Here is a 22548-nt window from a genome sequence, read left to right on the forward strand (position 1 = left end):
GGGGTCGGAGTTCGAATCCCGGTACAGTCAAGAATTATCTCATCTCCTAATCATCCAGACAGGCTCTGGAATCCACCCAACCTCCGACCCAATGGACAAGGGGCCTTTGTTCCAGGGGGTAAAGCGACCAGGGCCCGAAACTGACCACTTAACTCCAGCTAGTGCCCAGGCAAAATGTGTATGTAACTATACATCCACTCCCCCATACGCCTTCATGGCATAGGGCTTAATTTGTTAAGCACAGGGACAACTTTACCTTACCATATATCCCATTTTAGGGGCACGTGGTAGCGTATTTGGTTGAGGTACTACAAGCTGGAAAGTCGTGGTTTCGATTTCCAATGAAGTTATTGGATTCTTCAATCGACCTAATCCTCCCAGCCGCACTATGGCCCTGGGGTCGACTCAGCCTCTAACAGAAATGAGTACCAGGAATCTTCCTGGGGGTAGAGGACGGTAAGGCTGAAAACCTCACCGCCATCCGCGAGCCGAGTGTCTAGAAAATGTGGGGGCCTCGACGTCTCACAACCGTATGGGCCTCCACGGCCTGTCACAGGGACAGCTTTACCTTTCTTTTTATATATTATCTTTTCCTCCGTAGATAACAAATAAATTAACCTGATGACATAAATATGTGTGCTTTCTCAAAGGTTTTCATAATTAACTAAACTATGCTGAGAAAAATACAAACTTATGTAATCTGACACATTTCAGTAGCAGGGGCTCTGTTTTGAACAAGCCTTTGACAGTTCACATGTTGGTGTGGGCATGACTAGCACCGGGCACATGTGCCCGGGGCGACAGTTAATACCTCTCGACAATAGCCTGGGTAACTGTACAAGACCCACTTTAGTCCCACTGAAGAGAGACAGAGTGGGACGGAGTGGGCTGCCCTGGGAGGCGCGCAGCTCAGTTGCTCTGCAGCTGCGGGCCGCGAAAGTTGGAGCCGTTGCGTAGTCTCGCGATAGATATCCACACGCCTGCAGTGACTTGACACGTCGTGTGATGCAGTTTATTTAATGTGTCACATTGTTGTCAGTATTGTTCTGTTGACTGAGACAAACATTGTTGTCTTTGTTGCGAGTGTATATTTGTATGTGCTTTATTTTTGCCACGGGATGAAAAGCAATTGTAATTACAGTAACTGAACAACGTGTGTCAAGAACATGCAAACTTGAAGCAGAAGTGAATGTTGTTTTTACAAATTCAGAAAGCAATAAATAAATAAAAACGTATTTGTCTTCCGACGTGGATTGTCGAAGAGTTCTATGGAGGTGTTGTGTGGTGTGGTGTGGTGTTGTGTGATGTTTTCATGACGGGAACAGAAACTTGTGTTTGTAGCTGGGCTACTGATTAGGTAAGAGAACACAGACTAGTTAATTTGCCAGTAGACCGATCGGTGTAGTATAATTATTTGATCTTTGTCTGCCAATCCGCCCTTCAGAATGCAGGAAAGTTTGCGGAGACACAAGGAGAATGAGGTTCCCATCTCCTCTCTGAAAATTTAGAAGTTCGTGTTTTTAAAACATAACTCAAAATTGAAGCCCAGGTTTATCTACGTAAAAGGAGACGAAAGAGAAATGGAAGCGTAACATTATGACGGAGGGGGGACACTGGTCAGTTCCCCAGAGGGCCCCACTGTGATCGAATTTGACTGGAAAGATTTTATATTGAACAAACTCAAGATGTAGAGAATTCATTATCTTATCCAATCTGAAAATCATATGTGATGCAAATTAATTTAATGTTTATATGTTATGCGGGTTTGGAGGCCCTTGTGAGGGAGGCTGGGAATCATGCGTCTCTTAGCGTCCCAAGGTGAAGTTTGCTCAATCCAATTAGTTTCCAGTGCATTGTTAGGCAGTCGCGTGAGTTATGCCTCGGTTACCAGGCATATTTTTCTTCTGAAATACGAATAAGTAGTTTTGCAGACAAGAGAGAACAGAAGCATTTCTGTGTTAACTTTACTGAGCCCGAAATACAGCCTTGACCTGCGACCGTACTGTTTGTTCCGCCTACCTCATTAAAACACAGCGTAAATTATGAAGCACGTATGTAAACATATTTAAATACAATTATTAAAGGAATCTTGTTCATATCGAAAGCGCAAGCTCTGCTCTTTCCCATATTAATTGACTTCCCTTACCGAGAGCGCAGAGAGTTTTCAGGTTTAGAAGAAAGGCGACTGTGTCCAGGTATGGAGGGAGGGTAGTTGCAGAAAAGTCAAAACGGGCGGTCCTCCAGCGTGGTGTCGCTCAACCTGTCGTCATGTTCCAAACTGCCTGCTGGGACATAGGAGAAATGTCCTTATGGCAAATTCGTGTTCAGCTGGCAGCGAGAGAACTGGCACTGCGGGCGCAGTGAAAGTGGAAGGAGCAGATGCACCGATGATGCATCTGCAGCGGGCAGTGCCTAAGAGGAAGTCGGTGGCAAGTGGGACAAGCCCCCACCCCACATTTGGACACACCGTCTTTATACAGTTTACGAAAATATGCTCTAAAATGAAATGATCGCATGAGAGAACACAAGAACGAAACGTCCCTTTCTACCGCCGGGCTTCCCTTGCGCACCTGAATCCTTTGGCAGTGATGCCTTGCAGAGTGCAGATACGGACAGAGATATAGCGATATTTTTGGAATTCTTAAAGGGCAGCGTAATATTTCCTACGTAGTGTGCAGTTAGTGAAATGAACTTTGCAGCTCAACACAATCCCTTTCCTGCAAAATTAGTCTTGGGGGAGGGGGGGGGTCCTTCACACGCCACAAGACGACTGAACTGTGTGTTCAAGTGGTGATAAGTACAAACAACGTTTTTGCCAGGATCAAGTGAAACAAATAGCAGGGTTATTTTCTTCTGGAAGAAATTTTGGGGGCCCTTCTGTGATTCAGATCACAATTGTATTTTGTAATATATTGTGACATGTCAACGCATTGCCAGGCAACGGGTTGTTAAAGAACTTTCCGCCAAGACATTCTTGGTAAAGAGTCCGTTGCTACGTTACGCAACAACAGAGGAATGTCCGTAAAGATTCTCACGGAAACGATTACAGGCAAGGACAGAACTGCTGTTTCTATGTGACGGCCAGTAAACACTTCCAAATATGCAGCAGTATAAGGGAAACTGTTTTCTATGCGGTTTCCGTCAAGCAACAGCAGAACAACGGGGTTATGCAGTCAATAATAGAACTGTGTTTACTATGCGGTCCGTGCCGCGGCTATATAACGAGAGCTGTAAGCTGCAACTTCGGAACAGGCCTTGGGCACACACTCTATATTCAAAAGCAAGCACTTGAGCACACACATTAAATTAATCGTGTACAGAGCACTAATTAGATCAATACTGACTTATGCCTGTCCCACCTGGGAGTTTACGGCGGAAACTGCAGCGCCTGCAGAACAGAGTTCTCCGCGCTATTGGCAATCCTGACAGGCGCACGCCGGTCCGCGATTTGCACTCGACGTTCAAAATTCCGTACGTGTATGATTACGTAACTAAATTATGCAGGAGGCAGGCAGATGTCATCCTAAATCACGAAAATCCAAAAGTACATGCAATTGGACAAGGAGGAGCCAGGCAACGGAAATATAAGAGCCTTAAACTTAGCGGCGGTCAGGCCTACGGCCGTTTCGGAGCGTTAAATAAATTGAAGCATAGGCTGCTTCACATTCCTGCACTGGCAGATGTCCCTCTACATATTAGAATTGAATTTCAGATTATACTTGTGAACAGTGCAGAAAGTGAACACCAATTCAAAAACAAAAGACCAACCCCTCCTTTTTATCATTAAGGAGAACCAACGAAGAGGAAAAAATAAAGGTCTAGGCACTAAACCAAAATATGGCCATGGGTCCCAGCGGGGCCCGATGCCAGGAGTGACTGTGCCGGCTGAGTGGCGACAGTAAGCTTCTGTTCTGCTCTGCTAACTTCGGAACGAACTGGAACTGGGAGTACAAAGTGACTGAAAACAAGAAGATTTCATAGTGACTTGAAGTGATAGGTTCTGTGTGGAGATCCGTTGCCAGGAGACGGCTACTGAAGTCGGAGAATCCCAGTGCGGTCGCAACAGTGAACTCTAAACTGTGTAGCGATACCTCGATAGCGCTGTGTTTACGCGTGATTAGAGAACTTTTAACCAAGGCACTAATAAATCCAATCATCCGAACTAGATCCCCCTTTTTTTGTCATCTACATAATTTCCACAGTTTTGGGGTGGGTTTGGGGTTCTACATATTCTGGTTTTAAGTTTCCTGTTGTGGATGGCGGGGGAACTTGTTCTGAAAGCTTCGACGCACATTTCTGGCCGCTGTTCGTGCGGTCTGGACAGAAGACAGTGAGAAGCAGCGAGTAAGTCTGAGCTCTGTGGTCAATGGATGGAACAGGTTTCCTCACTGCATTCCTCTCTTCCCCTCGCTAAATACTATCATTATGTGCCCCTACGTCCTGACCTGAGTACTGATCTATTCCGAGACAAACAACCTGCGACTTCCTCTAAGACAGACCCCATTGTTCAGTGCATGCGAGAAGGAGACATATAATTTGTCTGCACAGCCAGCCATGCAGCTTCGCAGCCACTTTGCATACTGATGCAAATAACTCACGAATGAAAACCAAGGCAAACGGTTTCGACTCTGGCGATTATACCTTGCATATTGCATAAAAGGGTTTGGGCTGGTGAATGGATATATTGACCACTTAAACAGACGTCGTCTTACTTCTTCAAGAAAATGTCCCAGAATATTTACAATGCTGATAGTACTGTCGTGGCGCAACCCTTTTCACCTGTTTATTATTGTATAAGCGGTGGTGAGGTACTCCAATATTTTAATACTAATCCCAACGCGATCACAAATTTCGTTGCGTCACAAGTGCCGAAAGCGTCATGCACCACGGGTACCCCCAAAATCCTTATTCTGTCCCACGCGGCCAGAAGTTTGTTGTGCAGCACAAAAATTCTTATTATAGCTCCAATGCTGCAAGCCGTTTTACTGTGGCACCTGACGGCCACCATGAAAATGTAGGATATTCCACGTAATTGCCACCAGTTAGACATCTGTGGATAGCTCCTACTCCCCCCAGTGATATAACTATTACGAATACCCCAATAAGCACTCAACAGGTGACAACAAGAATAAATATAATGAAATCAACAAGTGCATATATACACCCATAAAATGTACACAACACTGTATCGCACTCCCTGCAATTAGCTCTTAAAATCCGTTTGTCAAATTGTTTTAAAAGGACACAGCACAAACCAAATTCCCTATCCAAACAATCAAATAGTAAATCAAGTTATGTCTCCTAACGATCACATGTAAATAAAATTCTATATCCTAACGATCTATTTAAAATTAAATCCTTATATATTCTATTAAAGATTTAGTGAACCGAATATTATATCCTAACACGTAATTACTAAACCAAATGCTTATATCTTAACCATCAGTCCATAAACGAAAATCTATATATTCTAATAATTGGTCAGAATTTCCACTTCAGAAATCTAACACCCAAAGTTTATACGCTAAAAGCATTGTCCAAATTTTATTCTAACAATCTGTTAACAAACCAAAATTCATATCCTAATGAGTCAATGAGAAATTACATATTAACAAATACAGGACCGAACACAGGCAAGTCCTCGAGCTTACAAAAGAGGGTGAAAATGAAGACATCTCACTCCATCGCGTCTCCTTCCTACCTCACGATTTCTAGAGTCGACTGCTCCTAGCGACTCCTGAAGTCAGAGTACCAGCGGTTTCTCTCGTCCGAACCCCCCAAAATTCACCATCATGGAAATTCTGCTCACGCAGAATCCTGTCATACTGGACGATAACCTGCACTGCGAAAGCGGAACTTGCCTCTGTGCCGTTCACCCAGTTTGTCAGCATTTCCTATAAACTCTCCAACTGAAGCCGCATGCCTGAGGAATGTGCTACGCCTAAAGGGGAACCCAACTCTGGTTTCCGGCTCACCAACCCCTGGTTCACCGACCGTATTTCAATTTACAAGACTTATAATACATTTCTAATAAATGAAACATGAGATCGCCCTTCGTTAAATAAAATGATACCCATTAATAACCTGGGGTACAACAGTACAGTTTTCCTAATTACCGCTTTTTGCGCTCTCCACTCGTCTTCAGTGCCCTCTGTCATCATCAGAGTTCCGTTCAGTCGTCCAGGCCTTGACCTAGTCAAGTGTACACCCAAACAGATAAGCTGCGTTCCATAAACCACCTTTTCGTGACCGGGAGAGCTGAGAACATGCACATCCGTCATACACCAGCTCGTTTTTCTGGATCGCAATTACTTCGTATAGAGGCCTGCTCTACCCTCGAAGCAAAAGTACCAGGCTGGGCAGCTGTGCTGCATGCTTCGTCTGCCTTGCCCTTCTTAATAACATTTGGCTACAAAACCATCAATATACATGTACAGCATTAGTCATGTAGTGTTTGTAAACCGGACTTCTGTCCAAGCAGGTATCGGGGAGCTTCCACAAGAAGCAGAGACGCCTGAAACATGAGTCTGCTGCCAGTAACTTTTGGGATGAGTGGGGCCCAGCACGTTTCCGTAGCGGTAGCAGTCTACATTTATGTTGTGGATGTGTTCGGTTCGACTCTTGGCCAGGACAACGGCTATCCTCACATATGTTTATTCGTTGTTTTACTCGATTACCCCAGTCAAATCCTGGGTTAGTAATTTGATTAGGTGACAACTGTTTCAATTCGTGTAACAATTCGAAACACTGGTTTCAATTGCAGGAACGTTGCTTAACACAACTTTAACCTGTGTCTGTTTGTGTGTTTCGTGCAATACAGCGAATTCATTTTGTGCCCATGAAAACTACTTGTAGCAGGTAGCTCAGGAACTTCCCTAGGCTGCCGGAACAGACTGTAATTGCGGTTTGTGATCTGCCCTGGAGCGCATTCCCACGCGGGACAGCAGCTGTTCCTTCCTTCACTCGACCTGCCACATAAATTCGGGTTGTCTCTCCTGTGCAGTTCGTAGGGCGCAACACATCTGGAATGTCTTTCCGTAATAAACGATTTTAGTGTTTATTAACAATGGAGTTTGGTAAATTGCCATCTCCTGTCGTGAGGAAGAACCCTGCCAATTACGCACTACATTTATCGCAGTGTTCAAAGCAATAGACGCCGAACATGTACCCCACGACCCGAAAAAGAAATTTGTGTCCTAGGATAATTTTTACAGAGAACTTGTTATTACCAGTTTGCTGAGATGTTTACAGCGCATAATGACGTGCAAGAGCGCAGGCGCCTGTATAATGTGCAAGGCTAAGCGATACGAGTTCCAGTATCAGAGAAAACAGTCATAGCCTGCTCTAAAGGAGATCCTGTTGCTATTATAGCTGATAGAATGTAAACCACAAAGTTATTCAGTAGTAAGTCGGTTAATTTTTATCTTTAAATATTATATTTTAGCATCCTGTTGGAGGCACGCGGAAGCGTAGTTGGTCGAGACACTATCCTACAAGCCGGAAGGTCACGGGTTCGATTCCCGCTGAGGTCAATAGATTTTTCAGTTGACCTAATTCTTCCAGCCGCACTGTGGCCCTGAGTTAACCCAGTCTCTAACAGATATGGTACCAGGAATCTTCCTTGGAGGTAAAGGAGACCGGAGCGTAAGGCTGACAAACTCACTGTCATCTGTGAGCCGATCGTCTAGGAAACATGGGAGCCTCGACGTCTCACAGCTCTATGGACCTCCACGGCCTGTAATAGGGATAACTTCACTTTTTACCGAAGGCTGTTTCCATGGGGGTAAAGTAGCCGGAGTGTGAAGCTGTTCACTCACCTCCATCTAATGTAAAGTTTAAGAATGTTGGATATGTACCTTCACTCCTCCATACGTCTTCATGTCGTGATGCTTAAGTTTAACGTATCGAGTAAGAAAGGAATGGGCTTGCACGGAAGACAATGCCGCACTGGTTTCGAAGCCGTGCTGCTGTGCGGCAAACTCAAGCATAATGGGAGTATTGCAAGTCCAAGTCTTGTTTAATTTTCTCCGTTTTAACTGTACACCATCATGGACTGCTGTTCGTCATGCCTTGGTATGCAGAAAACATGTTGCTGTCTCAGACGTGCTTCTGCATGGTACATATGCGTGCCTCGCCAGAAGTGTGACTGAAAGTAATTCTGTAAATGTTTTGAGCGTTTCGACCTGTGACCCTCAGTGCACGTTTGTTTGTGTGTACAGGCGGAGCTGTCTGTCCAGGGAGACGACTTCACACGGCAGATATGGCACATGTACGCTACATTTGAAGAATTCATCGACACGCACACTAGTTTCGGAAAGTTGGCAGAATCTGAGGAGAAGCCTAAGCCCGCTGGGAGCATCAGAGCAAAGAAGGATGATGTGGTTGGAGCGGCGCCTCGCCCTCGACCACGCACTAGCAGCAGCAGACACCGGAGCAAACCTGGTGCACGACAGGTAATTGGGGGCAGCGCGCTGGAACTGGCGGTGCCGAACCGAGAACTGGTGGCCCCCGCACCGGCAGCTGCCGCCACCGAATTCAACTTTGAAACTACCTCTAAACTGGGCAATTCGAAAGACGATATGAGTCTCGTGTATCGCCGTCCTCAGCATCATCGGTGTCGCTACCGGCGCAGTCGCAAACGGATGGAGACTGCGAACCCGCTCCTTGAAACAATAAGCGCCATCCAGGATCCATGCGAATCTGACGATCATGATTTCGGAGGTGCAGGTCCACAGTACTACGGAATAAGAGACCATCGTCTTCCCGGTTCCCGATTTTGTTCGGATGTCGATAAAGATTCAATTGGATATGCAGGCTCCAATTCGATCGACTCTGGTTACAAAAGCTCGTGCCCCACACCCGAACCAACAGATGCTATGCTCTACGGGAACGAGCCCGGAAGCAAACGCAATTCCGTCGCTAGTCAAGGCAGTCAACAAAGCCAGAAACCTCGGATCGCAATGGGAACCAAAGTCATGAACAGCTTGAACAGGCACTCCCACCCTCAGTACGCTGGAAGGGACTTAGACCACCTCATGTACCTGCGTCAGTCGATCCTCAGCGCTATGCAGCGCTACGAGCAGCAGGCAGCGAACTCTTCCCCGAGCCCGGGGTTCAGACCCCGCAGTTCCAGCGCTAGCAGTCCCGGCTACCGTTCTGCCAGCCCCGGCCCTAGTTCGGGAGGTCCTGGCTCCAGCCCACTGCCACAACGACGACCCCATATGGCAAGCTATCCCAGCTCAAGGACGCACAGCCCGTCCTACAGCAGCGCGAGTAACGGCAGCGGAAAGAGTTCCCCGGGCTTCCACCGCTCCCGGTTCGTCACTGCCGAGGAGGACATAGATGCGCTGCTCTACGGCAGGATGGAGGACATCCCTTGCAGCTACGTCGCCATGATCGAGGACAAGTACAGACGGAGCAGCGTGGCTCGCGTTAAGAAGCTCAGAGGTAATATGTGTGTGTGTGACGTGTAATAGCATGGCAGGGGGCAAGTAATTGGTGGAGGTTCCTGAGAACAAGAGTACCCGTTGTGCCCGCTGAAGTGGGCGGAGGAAAGAGTAGGGCCGTTGCGCAAATAATTGCATTTGCCATGCTATTTCATGTCAGTCATGCCCGGAACATTTTAATCTTTAAACACACTTTGCTCGAAGCAGTATGGTGATTTCTACGGAAATTAATGCTGAAGAGTGTCTTTCATGTAAAAGATAAAAGGTAAAGTTGTCCGTGTGCTTAACTAATTAAACACTACGCCATGGAGGCGCATGGGGAAGTGGATGTGTAGGTCCACATTTTCTTGACCTCGGAGGCGAGTGGACAGCTTCACGCTCCGGCCGCTTTACCCCCGGTAACCATTAAATAGGAGGCTGGGTGAGTCCCAGAACCGGTCTGGACGACGGGGAGAAGAGAAACTTCTTGACCCTACCCGGACTCGAACTCCAACCCCTCGGTTGTCCAACCAGTAGCCAGTCGCTATACCGACCGCGCTATCCCGGCTCAATTTTTCATGCAACTTATGCATTTTTAATATGTCCACTAAGAAAAGACAAGGGCCGCGCCATAGCTCAAGCGGTTATCACTGGCTTCCCACCGCGGCGGCCCGGGTTCGATCCCGGGTCTGGTCAAGTGGGATTTGTGGTGGACAAAGTGGGGCTGGGGCAGGTTTTCTCCGAGTACTTCGGTTTTCCCTGCCAACCTTCATTCCACCAATTGCTCCACAATCACCCTCACCTGTCATCTGGGGTTGGTACAATAGGCCAGAAGTGGCCGCAGTACAAGGGACTTAGTCCCACCCCACTAGCAATGTATATTTACTGGTGAATATACCCGAGCGTCTCGTTTAACTCGCTCGAAACTGTCACGGACACATTCACCAGTTGCTTTATTTTAGCCCTTTCTATATGAACAGACTGAAAACGCCTGAGTTATATTAAAAAGCTGCTCATTTGAGCATGAATTTACTGAGAACGCCTCCATATACAGCACACATCTACACGTTGAAAATGTGTTTCTAATGTACATGATATTATCGCTGAAATGTTATCGAGACAGTGGCTTTGTGCCGTGAACTGTATGTAGATCTGATACTGCTCTCATTCGCCAACTCAGCACGGACAGAGCTCAGTGGTTAGTTTCACCCTCCTGCAATTTGAACACGTGAAACGATTTCGGACAACTTCTGGACGAGATGCTCGTAGGTTTATGATCTCGCTTTTAACTGACGGAGATTAGGTGAGGTCCCTACCTTGCTGCTCAGAGAACTCAGCCTCTGCTGCCCATAACAGCTCCGTTGCTCTCCTTCTTCGAGTTTCTAATCGAAATTACGCGCTGATGTACCAAATAAAGTCTGAATCTGTGTTCAATCCCCCTCCCCCCCAATAAAGAACAAACAGCAGATAATGAGAACTTTCTGTATGCTGTTTAGATGCCTGTTTTAGTGCATGAAACAATTATTTTAAATCGCCGAAATTATCAGGTAGAGAATTAATTGAAGTTTCGTTGGGAAGTGCATTTACTGTCACAAAAATCAGATCCATGCAGGCAACAGCGCCAACTTGTGCCCGAAATAATAACTTCGGGGCATGAGAAGAATCATCAGGGAAAATAATACGCTCCAGTTTACGACACGGCAGTAATGCTTGAAAACTGCTTAAGGAACATAAAATGTATAGCTTATAACGGGAAGTTATGAGAAGAGTCTCCATCTCTTTGATACAACACGGACCGCATAGAAAAAGAAAAAATTCAGGTGGAACATGTAGGCAACAAGGTAATCGCATAAGATTAGGGGAAATACACAGACACAAACAGAAGGACAGATATAAACAGGCAGCTTAAGCTGCGCGCGCTCCATAGCGCGGACCACAGAAAACACTGCTCCTGTATTGTTGGCCGCTTGTGTGTTGTGAGCGTTGCCTAGCAACAGATCTGCATGTCACAACATTGAATAAGAATTCGCAGACAGCCAAGAAATGGTGGTCCTACGTCTTGTGGATTTTGACTTCGATGAATGCCATAGAATTCCTGATCATGCAGCGACTGTCAGATTGTAAAGAAGGGACCGAGTGAGAGCCACCAACCGCTCTGCGCAGATGCTGCGGAATTGCAATTTGTCGGCTTGTCAGAAGATGCCCTCGGAGGCGGTCAGACACATAGCACTGATGTGTAATTAATTATACTGATTTATGGATATTTTGTAGTAACGGGTAACTGAACAGGAAAGCCTTGCGATTGTTCCAAGAAGTAGGAACCGTTCGCAATTCTTCGCTTGATGAAGTATCATGCATCGGCGATTCCCAGAAGAGATGGGAACTTTTCTTTTTTCAGAACCCAGCACTGCATTTCACCGTTATACAAAGTGTTCAGGTACGCTAACGAGAGAACTGATTGGATAAAGCTCTCTTTTCTGTTCAAATTAAAGTATTATTTGCCACGGATTTGGATGGGCCCCTGGTCTATTTCCAGGGTCCTCTTGAAGCATTTCATACATTTGTAAAAGGAGGTCTTGCCCGTTTCTTTCAGACCACTGTAGTGAACAGGTCACTGTTGAGGTGGCGCTCTTAGAAGCTCATCTGTCGTGCCGGAATTATTTGGTGATATTTCTGATTTTATCGACGTGAACTTTTGGATTGTGTCTGGAACTAGGCCTAGTCAAATTTCCAAACCCTTCCTTCATCAAGATTCATGATTCACACTTTATTCTAAGCCACATTTAGTTGCAGCCGAAAGAGTAACTGATTTAATTGTAAACTGATAAATTTAATTCTTAGTTCTTAATCACCCTCGGAGAGCGCAAACCCCCCCACTCCACCCCCAATTTTGACAGAATACGTATATACGAGAAGAGCAGATTAGTAATGCACACTGAAAACAAACAGTACCTTGGCTGAATCACGGCAAAAGCATCGACTCAGACTGGATGATTCATCAGTTTTTGCAGTCGAATTCAGGCATCGCTTTTCACTGTAAGTAAAAATGTATGATCTTCAATGATTTGTAGGCGCAAAGTATCGTGAAGTTCATGTAAGGTGAAGACATGTTTGTTTCGGGTTTCTTGATGGTGAACATTGCAGTCTCATTTAGAACAAATCAATCGGGCCAGCCCTGTCCTCGGAATCATAAGCAAAGAAAGTGACAGTGGACTGATCCTCCACGCCCTCCTATCCCGCATCAAGTAGTGTGCCAATACATTTTGCAGTACAGTAAACCCTCACTAATCTGCTTGTACCGGTTCTCAGGGTCTCTTCGCCTGCGGATTTCTTATATTTTTCCTTCTACCATGAAGATGGAGGCGATACGTTCCTCCGAAACGTCGGTTAACACCACATATACACGGTGCCAAATCCCAGAAGACTACTTTCTTCATAGTCACCACCGTGAAAACCTCAAATCTTACCTCACTACCCTGGCTGCAGTTATTCTGAATGTCGGATAATCCGGACCAGAACATGAGAACGTATTGCTTACTTCATCATAAAGAGCCCTCTTGTTTTTGCAGGCTATTTTAATGCTAGTAGATATCCATGATTTCTGTTTATACTTTTGTCTTGTAGTTTTTGGAAATGACTCGTAAAAGTGTCTCAAAATTTTTTTTAAAAATTGATTAAAACTGGTATTGATGTCACTATTGTTAAAAATTGATTCCCAATTTTTGTAACTTAATTTCATATTGAATTGTGCAATATTATAATCATATATATATTTCTTTTAGCTAGTTATTCATTTTTTATGGTGCAAAACACTAGAAGATGTGAGATAAATAATTGAGCTTCATGATCAGATAACCCATTTGATATGCATATAACCTCATAGCTTGTAAACTGTCGTTCATCAATAAATATATTATCAATAATTGAAACTGAATTAGGTCCAATTCTACTAGGAAAATTTATAATGGTTCTTAGGTTGAAAGAGCTAAGAATATCATCCAATTTATCTTTTTTTATGGCAATTGTCCATGTAGTTGACATTAAAATCCCCACAAACAAAAACTTTAGCCTTGGTTTTACACAATTCTTGTAGAATCAACTCTAATTTACCCAAAAATATATCATTATTGCTGGAGGGTGATCTATAAATAGTTAAAATATGTATTTTGTGACTAGCAATAGTAACAGAGACAGCACAGGCTTCAATATCCTTGTCATAACAGAAATTGTTGATTTATATTGATGATATATAAGTTATTTTGTACATATATACAAGTTCCACCCATTTTAAAATATCTTCTGCAGTAAAAAGCACCTAAAGCTATTTGCCCAAATTAAGATAAGGCATTTCATCACTGTCCAGATGATGTTCAGTAAAACAGAGTACATGAGGTATATGGTCTTCAAGATGACATAGTAATTCATTATACTCATTATTCAAACCTCTTATATTTTGGTGAAAAATTTTAAAAACATTCTTAATAATGGTTTTTGGTTTACAGCTACTGAGATGTTTTACCATAAAAAATCATTTGACATTGTTAAAGGTGCCTTTCTAATTCTCAAAGATGTTTATACTTTCCTGTTTTTTCACCTTGACTCTTATTTGATTTCACAGACATTATATGATGATTTGCCAGTATCATTTCTCCGATTCCATTTTGCGCTGACGAGTATTCATAATGCTGGTTGTCCTCTGTCCATTGAATTGGGATTGGATTATTTTGCACCTTTGTTAATAGCTGTTTAATTTTCTTGGCCAGCTCAGAGGCAACTAACTCTTTGCCCAGTAGATTCATGTGCTGTCCGTGCCTAGTAAAGTGTTGTCTTTTTAACTCGACTTCCGTTAATTTTACATTAGAATATAGTTTTATTACTTTCTCTACTTGCCTATTAAATGTAACAACTTCTTTATTTACACAGGAAGTATTTATAAGATCGTGTCTATGTTGTGCTTGTATTAAGATGATGTTAACCACTTGTGCCTTTCCAAAAATTTCATTAAGCTCTTTAATGCTTCATCTGTGTTGTTTTTACTTATATCATTTGCTCCAGCCAACAAAACCAGGATATCCTTTTTACTTAATAGTGCAACTTCTTCTACTGCCGTTCCCAGAATTTCGCCCATTTGGGCACCAGGTTTGGTAAATCCCGTAATCTCATAACACTGATCCAAATTTATGCGAAGCTCAGCTGCACTTTTCTTCACATGACTATCTCCAATTATTAATACATTGTTTGTATATTTCCTCTGACTATCTGCACATTTAGTCCTATCTTTTTTCAAAGTATGTTTCATTGCATTTCTTACTCCTATTTCTCTCTTTTCCAAGTACGTCAGTTTATCATCTTCTCTGAGGTTATGTAGTAATTCATATTTATTTAAATTCATGGGTATTATTTGTATTAAATTTCTGTTCATGGCATTAAAATTCCTTTTACCTTTTGCTGTTCCTAATATCCAGTCTTCTTCCACGAGTGTAGTTTTTGACTGATTACGCAGGTCATTACTTTGCTCGGGCTTCACATTCACACTTAGTTCCTCTTGAAGTACTTTAATTATTTCTTTGTAAGATAATATTTCATCTTTTGCTTTTTGGAGTTCGCTGTTTAATTTAGAACAATATTGGCAATTTGTTTCAAAATTATCACTTTTAGTATCAACTTGTAACTTGGAACACTTTCAACTATGCATCTCAGCAGCCGCCATCTTACATCTTCAAATTGTAGCTTTAATGCAATAATCCATAATCCCATATTCTCAAAATATAACCAAAAGGATTCTTAATTCTACATGATCGTGTGCAACAATGGATCAGGTTGTTAAGTAGCACGGATACATTGCTTCTCTGCTGGTGCACAAATGACAGTCAGCCGAGGTAAGGCATCTGCATGCTCTCTGTCTCCAGATGTGATGTCGTGCCTCTGTCCCAGTTTGTTTCGGATACCCTCCAATGAACCTACTCGATCGGTCCCCAGGGGCACAGGAAAGAGAATCAACACCCCGGCTGCTTTTCCACCCATCTGCAGTTTTCTACCTTGCTGGCATGGTCCACACAACCTAAGCAGTGCATTCTCTGGTCTTATCAAATTCACCTCATTTAAACTGACTCTACTGTCATCGCTCAATGGGATGAACAGTATTCCAGGTACTGGGGTTCATTTCCTACCCACGTTCAGGACCTCCTGTTCCTCACATAATAGTATTAGTACCTCATGCACTTGAAAATTTATCATACATGATCTTCCATCACATTGACTGACTAATCTGATAATACTGAATGCACCTAATTCTATTACATTATATTCACACTATTTCAGAGAACTATACAGAAGATAATCACTCCAACAGTTAATACAAACTGGGTGTTTCTTCTTTTCTGTAGAGAAGAATCGAGGGGCGTTAGCAGCTCCTGAATCATCGTCGAGCAGCGAGAGCAGCTGCACCAGCCCCACAGCTTCCAACTCTCAGTCGGGTCGCTTCTCCGAAGTGGCAAAATGTATGCTGGAGATCATTGAAGACCTTCAGAATCAGACTCAACTGCCAGGTCTGGTGCAACCTAGAAGCAACCCAGTGTCACCTCCTGCACCAGCACCATCAGTTCCGGAGACTGGGCCATGTCCTACATCCCCATCATTGCCTTTTAGAGCTGTGGACGTTAATACACTTGCTACAGGACCTACACGGGCAGGCTTGTGGGGAAATGTGGGTCCAGAAGTATCTCCCAGCCTCGTGCCGAGACCAGGATCAGGGATAGTACCTGGACCAGATTACCATGTCTACGAAGAAATTATGTATGAACTGACAACAAGGCCTATATCAAATCCAGGGCCACCACCTCTTCCCGCGCGACCTGACGGCATCTTCCGTACCAGCACCACGCTGAAGAAAGTTCCAGCTTCACACCCACCACCACAATCCCACCGACCGAAGCAGCGCAGCAACCTGTATTCACTGTTTCGGGAACCCAGCACGAGACGTGACATCTCACAGTCACTTGAGCAAGAGTACCTAGGAGCTGCTTCTACTCTTGGGGGCATTGCCTCAGTCTCCCAGTTTGGGCAACCAAGGCATGTGCTGGGTGCTCGAACTCATTCTGAGCAGGATCAGGTGAAGCAGTCAGAAGAAGGGGAGTATGGCTTCCGCATCGGCACTTGAATTCACACTGACTCATTCGTCTTCAGTGTTCAAGCAACATTTACAACGACAGAGGTCTGTCATGATGGCCTCTTTATGCTATTCATACTTATGTTGTTATTTTTTAAGCACAGTCTTCTAAAATTAACTTTTTAATTTTTGGCAAAATGTGGTTGAACGATGCTTGTGTCCAGATATTTGTTTGCTCTTTTGGTTGACTTATTTATTGGAATATTAAATGGAAACATTAGCATAGAGAACGAATTGTTTCAGTTGTATGATTGGGTGTGTTCACAGTTTGAAAGTAAGGTGATCATAGCAGAAACTGCCAGTAATTGATATTGTCTTTCCAGGTTTTAGCACTGGTTGCAGTCTCTCCTTTCACATGTGTCCTGCACAATGTGGCCTATGTCAACATTGCAGATTAGTTTTCTCCTGGTTTATGAAAAGACTTTGATTGTGCATGAGCCCCTAAACCAGCCACATGATCGGACCCTGTGAACAGACAATTTACAGACACAGACCAGTCACTTAAAATAAAATCTTGGTTTGTTTGTTATTTTGTGACCCATAATTTCTGTTTTAGTAACATTATGTTTTTTTACACACTGTTTTTAATAACAGCAGTGATTTATTTGTAATTTAATTCACACTCATAGAGTTGGAAACAATGTGTCCCTAACACAAAGAATGTTAAGTAACACTCTTGTAACAGTACTAATACCAATTTCTACCACAGAATGTTAACATGTGCAAAAGCCATTCTCCTCCCAAATTCACCACTTACTTCCCCTAGTTCCATCATAGCCTTTGAAGCTGTCTGATTGAATTAAGCCTTAAAATTTTTCAGTTCTATTGTATAACAAGACATTTGATTTCTGAATAATTAATACATTACATGTTTAATTTTCATCAGTAATTTCCTCACACCACTATTTCAATGCAGTTCACACTGAATCATTTGGTATATGACAGCATGTTTCCTTGTGCTTACTACCAACAGTGAGTAGCAGGAAGATCTAGAAGATTAAAATTAACAGTAAAACATGTGCAGAAATGTAGCACACAGAATGGCTGCATGGATAACAAAGTGTCCTGGGGTGATGGATGCAGTTGCAAGCGACATGAGAGCTCTTGTAACTTGAGTCTCAGATCTGAAATGCATGAATAAAAACGAGACTAATGAAATTCCCCTTTTCCATTTCATCAGATATGTTCATACTCTCAGCACATTCTGAATATACATTATGCTCCTCTTAAAGATATGCTGTCTAAATGTTCTGGAAAGAGCTGTCAAGGTATTCATTCATAGTAGGCTTTCTAACATCATTATAGACCTCATCAATATAATCACTGCTGGTCCAGGAGCTAGCATTTGTAGTGCTTTGTTATGGGAAAGAAAATGCAAATCAATTTTTTCATAACATCTCTTAGAGTGATCTGTTCCCACTAATTCTACAGCAAACTTTATTGTTTATGTCACTTCAAGAGTTCCGACTCGCAGTGTAATATGAAATGTGTATAAATGAACAAGCCTTATGCAACACATCTTCTATAGCAAACAATTCTTGCTACTAGAACAGACTGTGTATGGGTCTTGAAATTTTGGTTATTATCTCAGGCTATGAGAGAAAGTAACAATTGCATTCACTTCTTACAGTTAGCAAAACCTTCCATTGTGTTATGTGTATAATTTTATTGCTGCCAGCTGGTGTACTGCGATTCATGAAAAAATAAAACATGATATCTCAAAACACCATGGTACCATCACCCTTCCTTGTTAACACACAGTAACTCTGGTCAGAAAATTAAATTGCCTAATATTGCTTTCTGTCTTGGTTGCAATTCAAACAAAGTGAGTGAAAGGAAATGTTTATGCATATGAAAATGATTGCCACTAGGGAACTCCTTTTGGTCTGTATAATAGAATTTATCGAGCTATTCAGAAATTAAAATAACGGAGGTCCAGTTAATTTCCATAGCATGAGCATGTAGGTCCATAGTAACAAGACTCCAACCATGCAAATCATGAGGTTCTCACAGCCATGACTATGAAGTACACACTCTTCTGGGAGATTATGCTATGTAGATACTTACCCACATTTTGGAGAAATATACCACCCTCATCTTTGGAGTCAAAGGGTAAGTACCATGCTTACGTTTTGACACCTAGATGGATATGGTGTACTCCTCTATACTCCTCTAACACATGAGTGAACACATTACATGGTACAACCTCTCAGAAGATAGGACTCTTCTTCAAGTATATAAACCTTTGGACCACTCAGCTTACAGTGTAAGATCAACGACAATTTAATATGAGAGTTTATTCACATTTTTAGCTAATTTATGGAGTACAGTAAACCCTCACTAATCTAGTTACTAATCTGGATCAAAACATGAAAAATAAAAAATTCTGTTCATGGTTGAGTACATACTTTAAAAGACACATGACATTTAGGAAGGCAGATGAGTCACTTATCAATTCAGACAAAACTCGACAGTTTCTTCAAACCTGCATCATCACGTTCAAAAACAAGCACAACTTCTGAGTCTTCCATCAATGAATAAATGTATTGTCTTTTTGTAGTTTTGAAATAAAGTCTTTACGGTTATATTTTGTTAATTCATTTTCATCAGCACTGCGTATATCATTAAAGTTCTAATTTTTCTGTCGGGAAGGGGGGCTACTTTTGCTTCACTAATCCGTATTATTATTTAATCCAGATGACTTGCTCACCCACTAATAATTCAGGTTGAGCGACGTTCTACTGTAACAGTGTATGTAAAGTTCTGAAGAAATGGCATAGAGCATAGTAAAATGGTATTATAGAATTATTACAGTGTTGTAGAATATGTTGAAGAAGGTGCATTAGATCTTACAAGATGACTGATCACCTTCTTCTTCTAGGAAATTATCAGCCATTGTTTCTTCATTTTATAATCCTACAGGCCAAGATTATATTTGCTACAAATGAGCTATTGGTAAGCTCTTCCTGAAATTATGTAAGTCACTGGATGTAGATTTACACTCAAGTTTTTGGTACAGTGATATATTTACTGAAGAGAATTAAACGTGTTTTTCATTGCAGGGTAAAGAAAAGAGCCACTGATGAAAAATGTTAAATAATATTTAAGCTTGGCTATAAAAATCTTTTTGAAATTGCTTGGTATGTCTTCTTGAACGTTTCATGTTACTATAAACTTTTGCAACAAGAAACCTAAAAGGAATGCAGTAGTTAATTAAGGGCCATTTAAAGATACTATACACAGAATTATACAGTCTGTAACCTTCGGTAATAAAATACAGGAGAGTTCTTGCTTGTACTTAGCAGTTTTACAGTTCTGCAGCTGTTGCATATATTCATTGGGAGTATAAAATAAATATGCTTATTTATAAATTGTTTTCTTTTACAGAAAATACTATTTTTTAATGCCATTTTAATCCACATATGTCTGCAGGTGCGAAACCAGTACATAATCAGTGTTTGGGAATAGGCCAAGTGAGGATCCACTTGCTGAAGAATCTGGTTATTTCTGAACACAATGTCCAGTTCTCCATCTGAAATTTCAAGGCCAATTGAAGACATGGAGGAAGAATGGACAGAAACTACACTGAGAAGCATACTGAAGTGTATGGGATATGTCATTCTCAATATTGACACATTCTGGTGTGACTGTAGGCATGTTATAGATTGGATATTGACACAACACAGAACTACAAGTAATCACAACACCATCATCAGTCTTCCCACTTCACAAATCACCAGCATATGCTAATTTTTCTTAGTCTTCATTAATTATATCCTGGCAAAAATTTTAACACTAACAGTCTCACTGTACTTGCAACACATATAAATTACATCTTCTTTTCACAGCCTCACTCCTGTGACTAACTCTTTTCTTCACAGCTGGACTTTCAACTCTCAACTAACTGGATCACCCCCCAGCTGTCTTCCTTATACCTACTTTGCACAGAACAAACAGAAAAGACCGCTAACAGTAATTGTATTGTTGTAGGCATGCTTACCAATCCATTGCCTAGAAACAGGTTGCATCACACCATCGTTTTATTGCTGCATGCATGTATGTTGCAGGCCTTACCTAGCAACAGCTGCTGTTTACAGGGTCACTGTTTAGCAACGGGCCTATATATATATTACTACATTAATTCATTTTAGCACTGCATATATAGTCAACAGAATATCAGACTCAGCAACATACAAACAAACTGATGCTCCAAACATCATATGCTTATAAGATCAAGAATACATTTACCCTCCACACCAAAATGAGCAAGCAGAAGAAGCATTACCAACAGTGGCACAGTGTTTTATGTCACTAAACACCCACAACCACATAGCAATCATTCTCAATATTATTACATTTCATTTTTCAGAATTAATTTTATGGAAGGCAAAGATGCATTGAGACATAGGGAACAAGCAAGAAAAGAGGAAGAAAACTGAATAAACAATTTCAACATCCGAATAAAATTCTCTGTGTGGTCCATGTTACCCATTGCACCAAAAACACATGGTGATTTACAGATAACATGTTTGTAATTTTTAACAAAGAAATTCAACCAAAAATTATGAACTTGTGACAGGTAATAACAGTGAACTATGAAATACAGCAATGACAGCTTCACAGCACGTAAATCTGATGGCAGTCTTACCAACAGTTCAGTATAACAAGTTTAGAATATAACTGTAAACACTGGCCAATATAGAGCAGCAGTGCAATTATATTTAAAATAATGTAAAAGTAGCATGATGACGACATAATATTAAAACATGTCTGTCATTACAGTAAAGTAATATGTAATTAATTGATTTATATACACAGTTCTGTAGAAGGCGTATCCTGTATACTACAAATATTTAACACAAAGTGAATGGCCAGATACAGTACTTTGTGTATATTGAAGTTCATCCAATGCATCATCAAAATGCGATGACTTACAAAACACAGATAATGGCAGTAAAATAAAGAAATTTTACAATAAAGGTAACTGAGTAGGCGCCCCAGAATACAACCAAGTATTATTATTGTGGAAATGAAATGAAACTCTTCAAAACAGTTTGATATTTCTCTTTCAAGTGAAAATTATTCCACTCACATTGCTTCAGAGTGACTGCATAAAAACTATAGTTTGATTTATGCTATTGCAAAAGTATTAAATGGGAATTAGTTTCATAATTATAAAGGACAACATTTACAGACTTAACTGTAAACACTGTATCATTCCAAATCAAATGAAATATCAAGAATTCACTTGAAACATTTTATATTTGGATTAATGTTATTGTCAGTGTTTAGTGAAATTAAAATAGATAACTGGCTTTTTATTGACTTTGTATTTCAAGAACAGATGTTAAAACTAACACTGGAGTTTTCAATTTGATATTAGATTGAGGTACAAATGTAACCAGGATGTATGAGTACCACACCAGGTTTTTATAACAGTTTTACAGGATTAATGTTTCTCAGGTCAAATTTGTTTCTCATTTGCCAAAAAATGAAAATCTGTAATTTTTGTAATGGGTATATGAAGTTAGGAAATAACGTTTTCGCTGTTCAACAGGTTTCTTCTCTCATGAGTTTTTATTTCCAGCATATTGTCATTGATTAAAATTGACACTGAAATCAGCTGAGTTGAAGAATTTATTAAATGATTGTAAATTGTCTGATGATATATAAAATATATGATAAAAGATAAATGTGTATCACATTTCTTCTTAAGTTAACAATACTTTGAATTCACATGGTCGTCATGATATATATATTAATTGTAAAAGTGATCACCAAAATAAAATTGTTTTGCACACTTATACACACAACTCATAACTAAAACTAACTATAGCGTTATTGCTAAGTCACATTCTGCAATTCATTACCGCACGCACTAAAATCTTCTCAATCTGCCCTGCCTTCATCAGTTTTCTGGTAAGGACTTCCAATGGCAGATGTTCCCCTTCCTCT

General features: G+C 41.5%; 1 protein-coding gene across 5 annotated transcripts in view; it reads left to right on the forward strand.

Annotated features, from left to right (window-relative positions):
• LOC111867323 overlaps positions 1–22286 on the forward strand; it is a 31401-nt gene extending 9115 nt beyond the window's left edge. The window contains exons 2-4 of one of the 5 annotated variants that reach the window (XR_002843329.2): positions 8220–9447; positions 15812–16638; positions 16917–22286. Coding sequence is in view for 3 of the 5 variants with exons in the window: in XM_023857066.2 (XP_023712834.1) it covers positions 8220–9447; positions 15812–16584 (2001 nt within the window). In the remaining 2 variants the exon portion in view is untranslated. Of the gene's footprint in view, positions 1–933; positions 1358–7337; positions 7405–8219; positions 9448–15811 lie in introns of those variants that run through there. The other 4 variants (XR_002843328.2, XM_023857067.2, XM_023857068.2 and 1 more) reach the window with 4 other exon arrangements.
• Positions 22287–22548: the final 262 nt, after the last annotated feature.

Source organism: Cryptotermes secundus, unplaced genomic scaffold (assembly GCF_002891405.2).
Source record: "Cryptotermes secundus unplaced genomic scaffold, Csec_1.0 scaffold1964, whole genome shotgun sequence".
Taxonomy (NCBI): Eukaryota; Metazoa; Arthropoda; class Insecta; order Blattodea; family Kalotermitidae; genus Cryptotermes; species Cryptotermes secundus.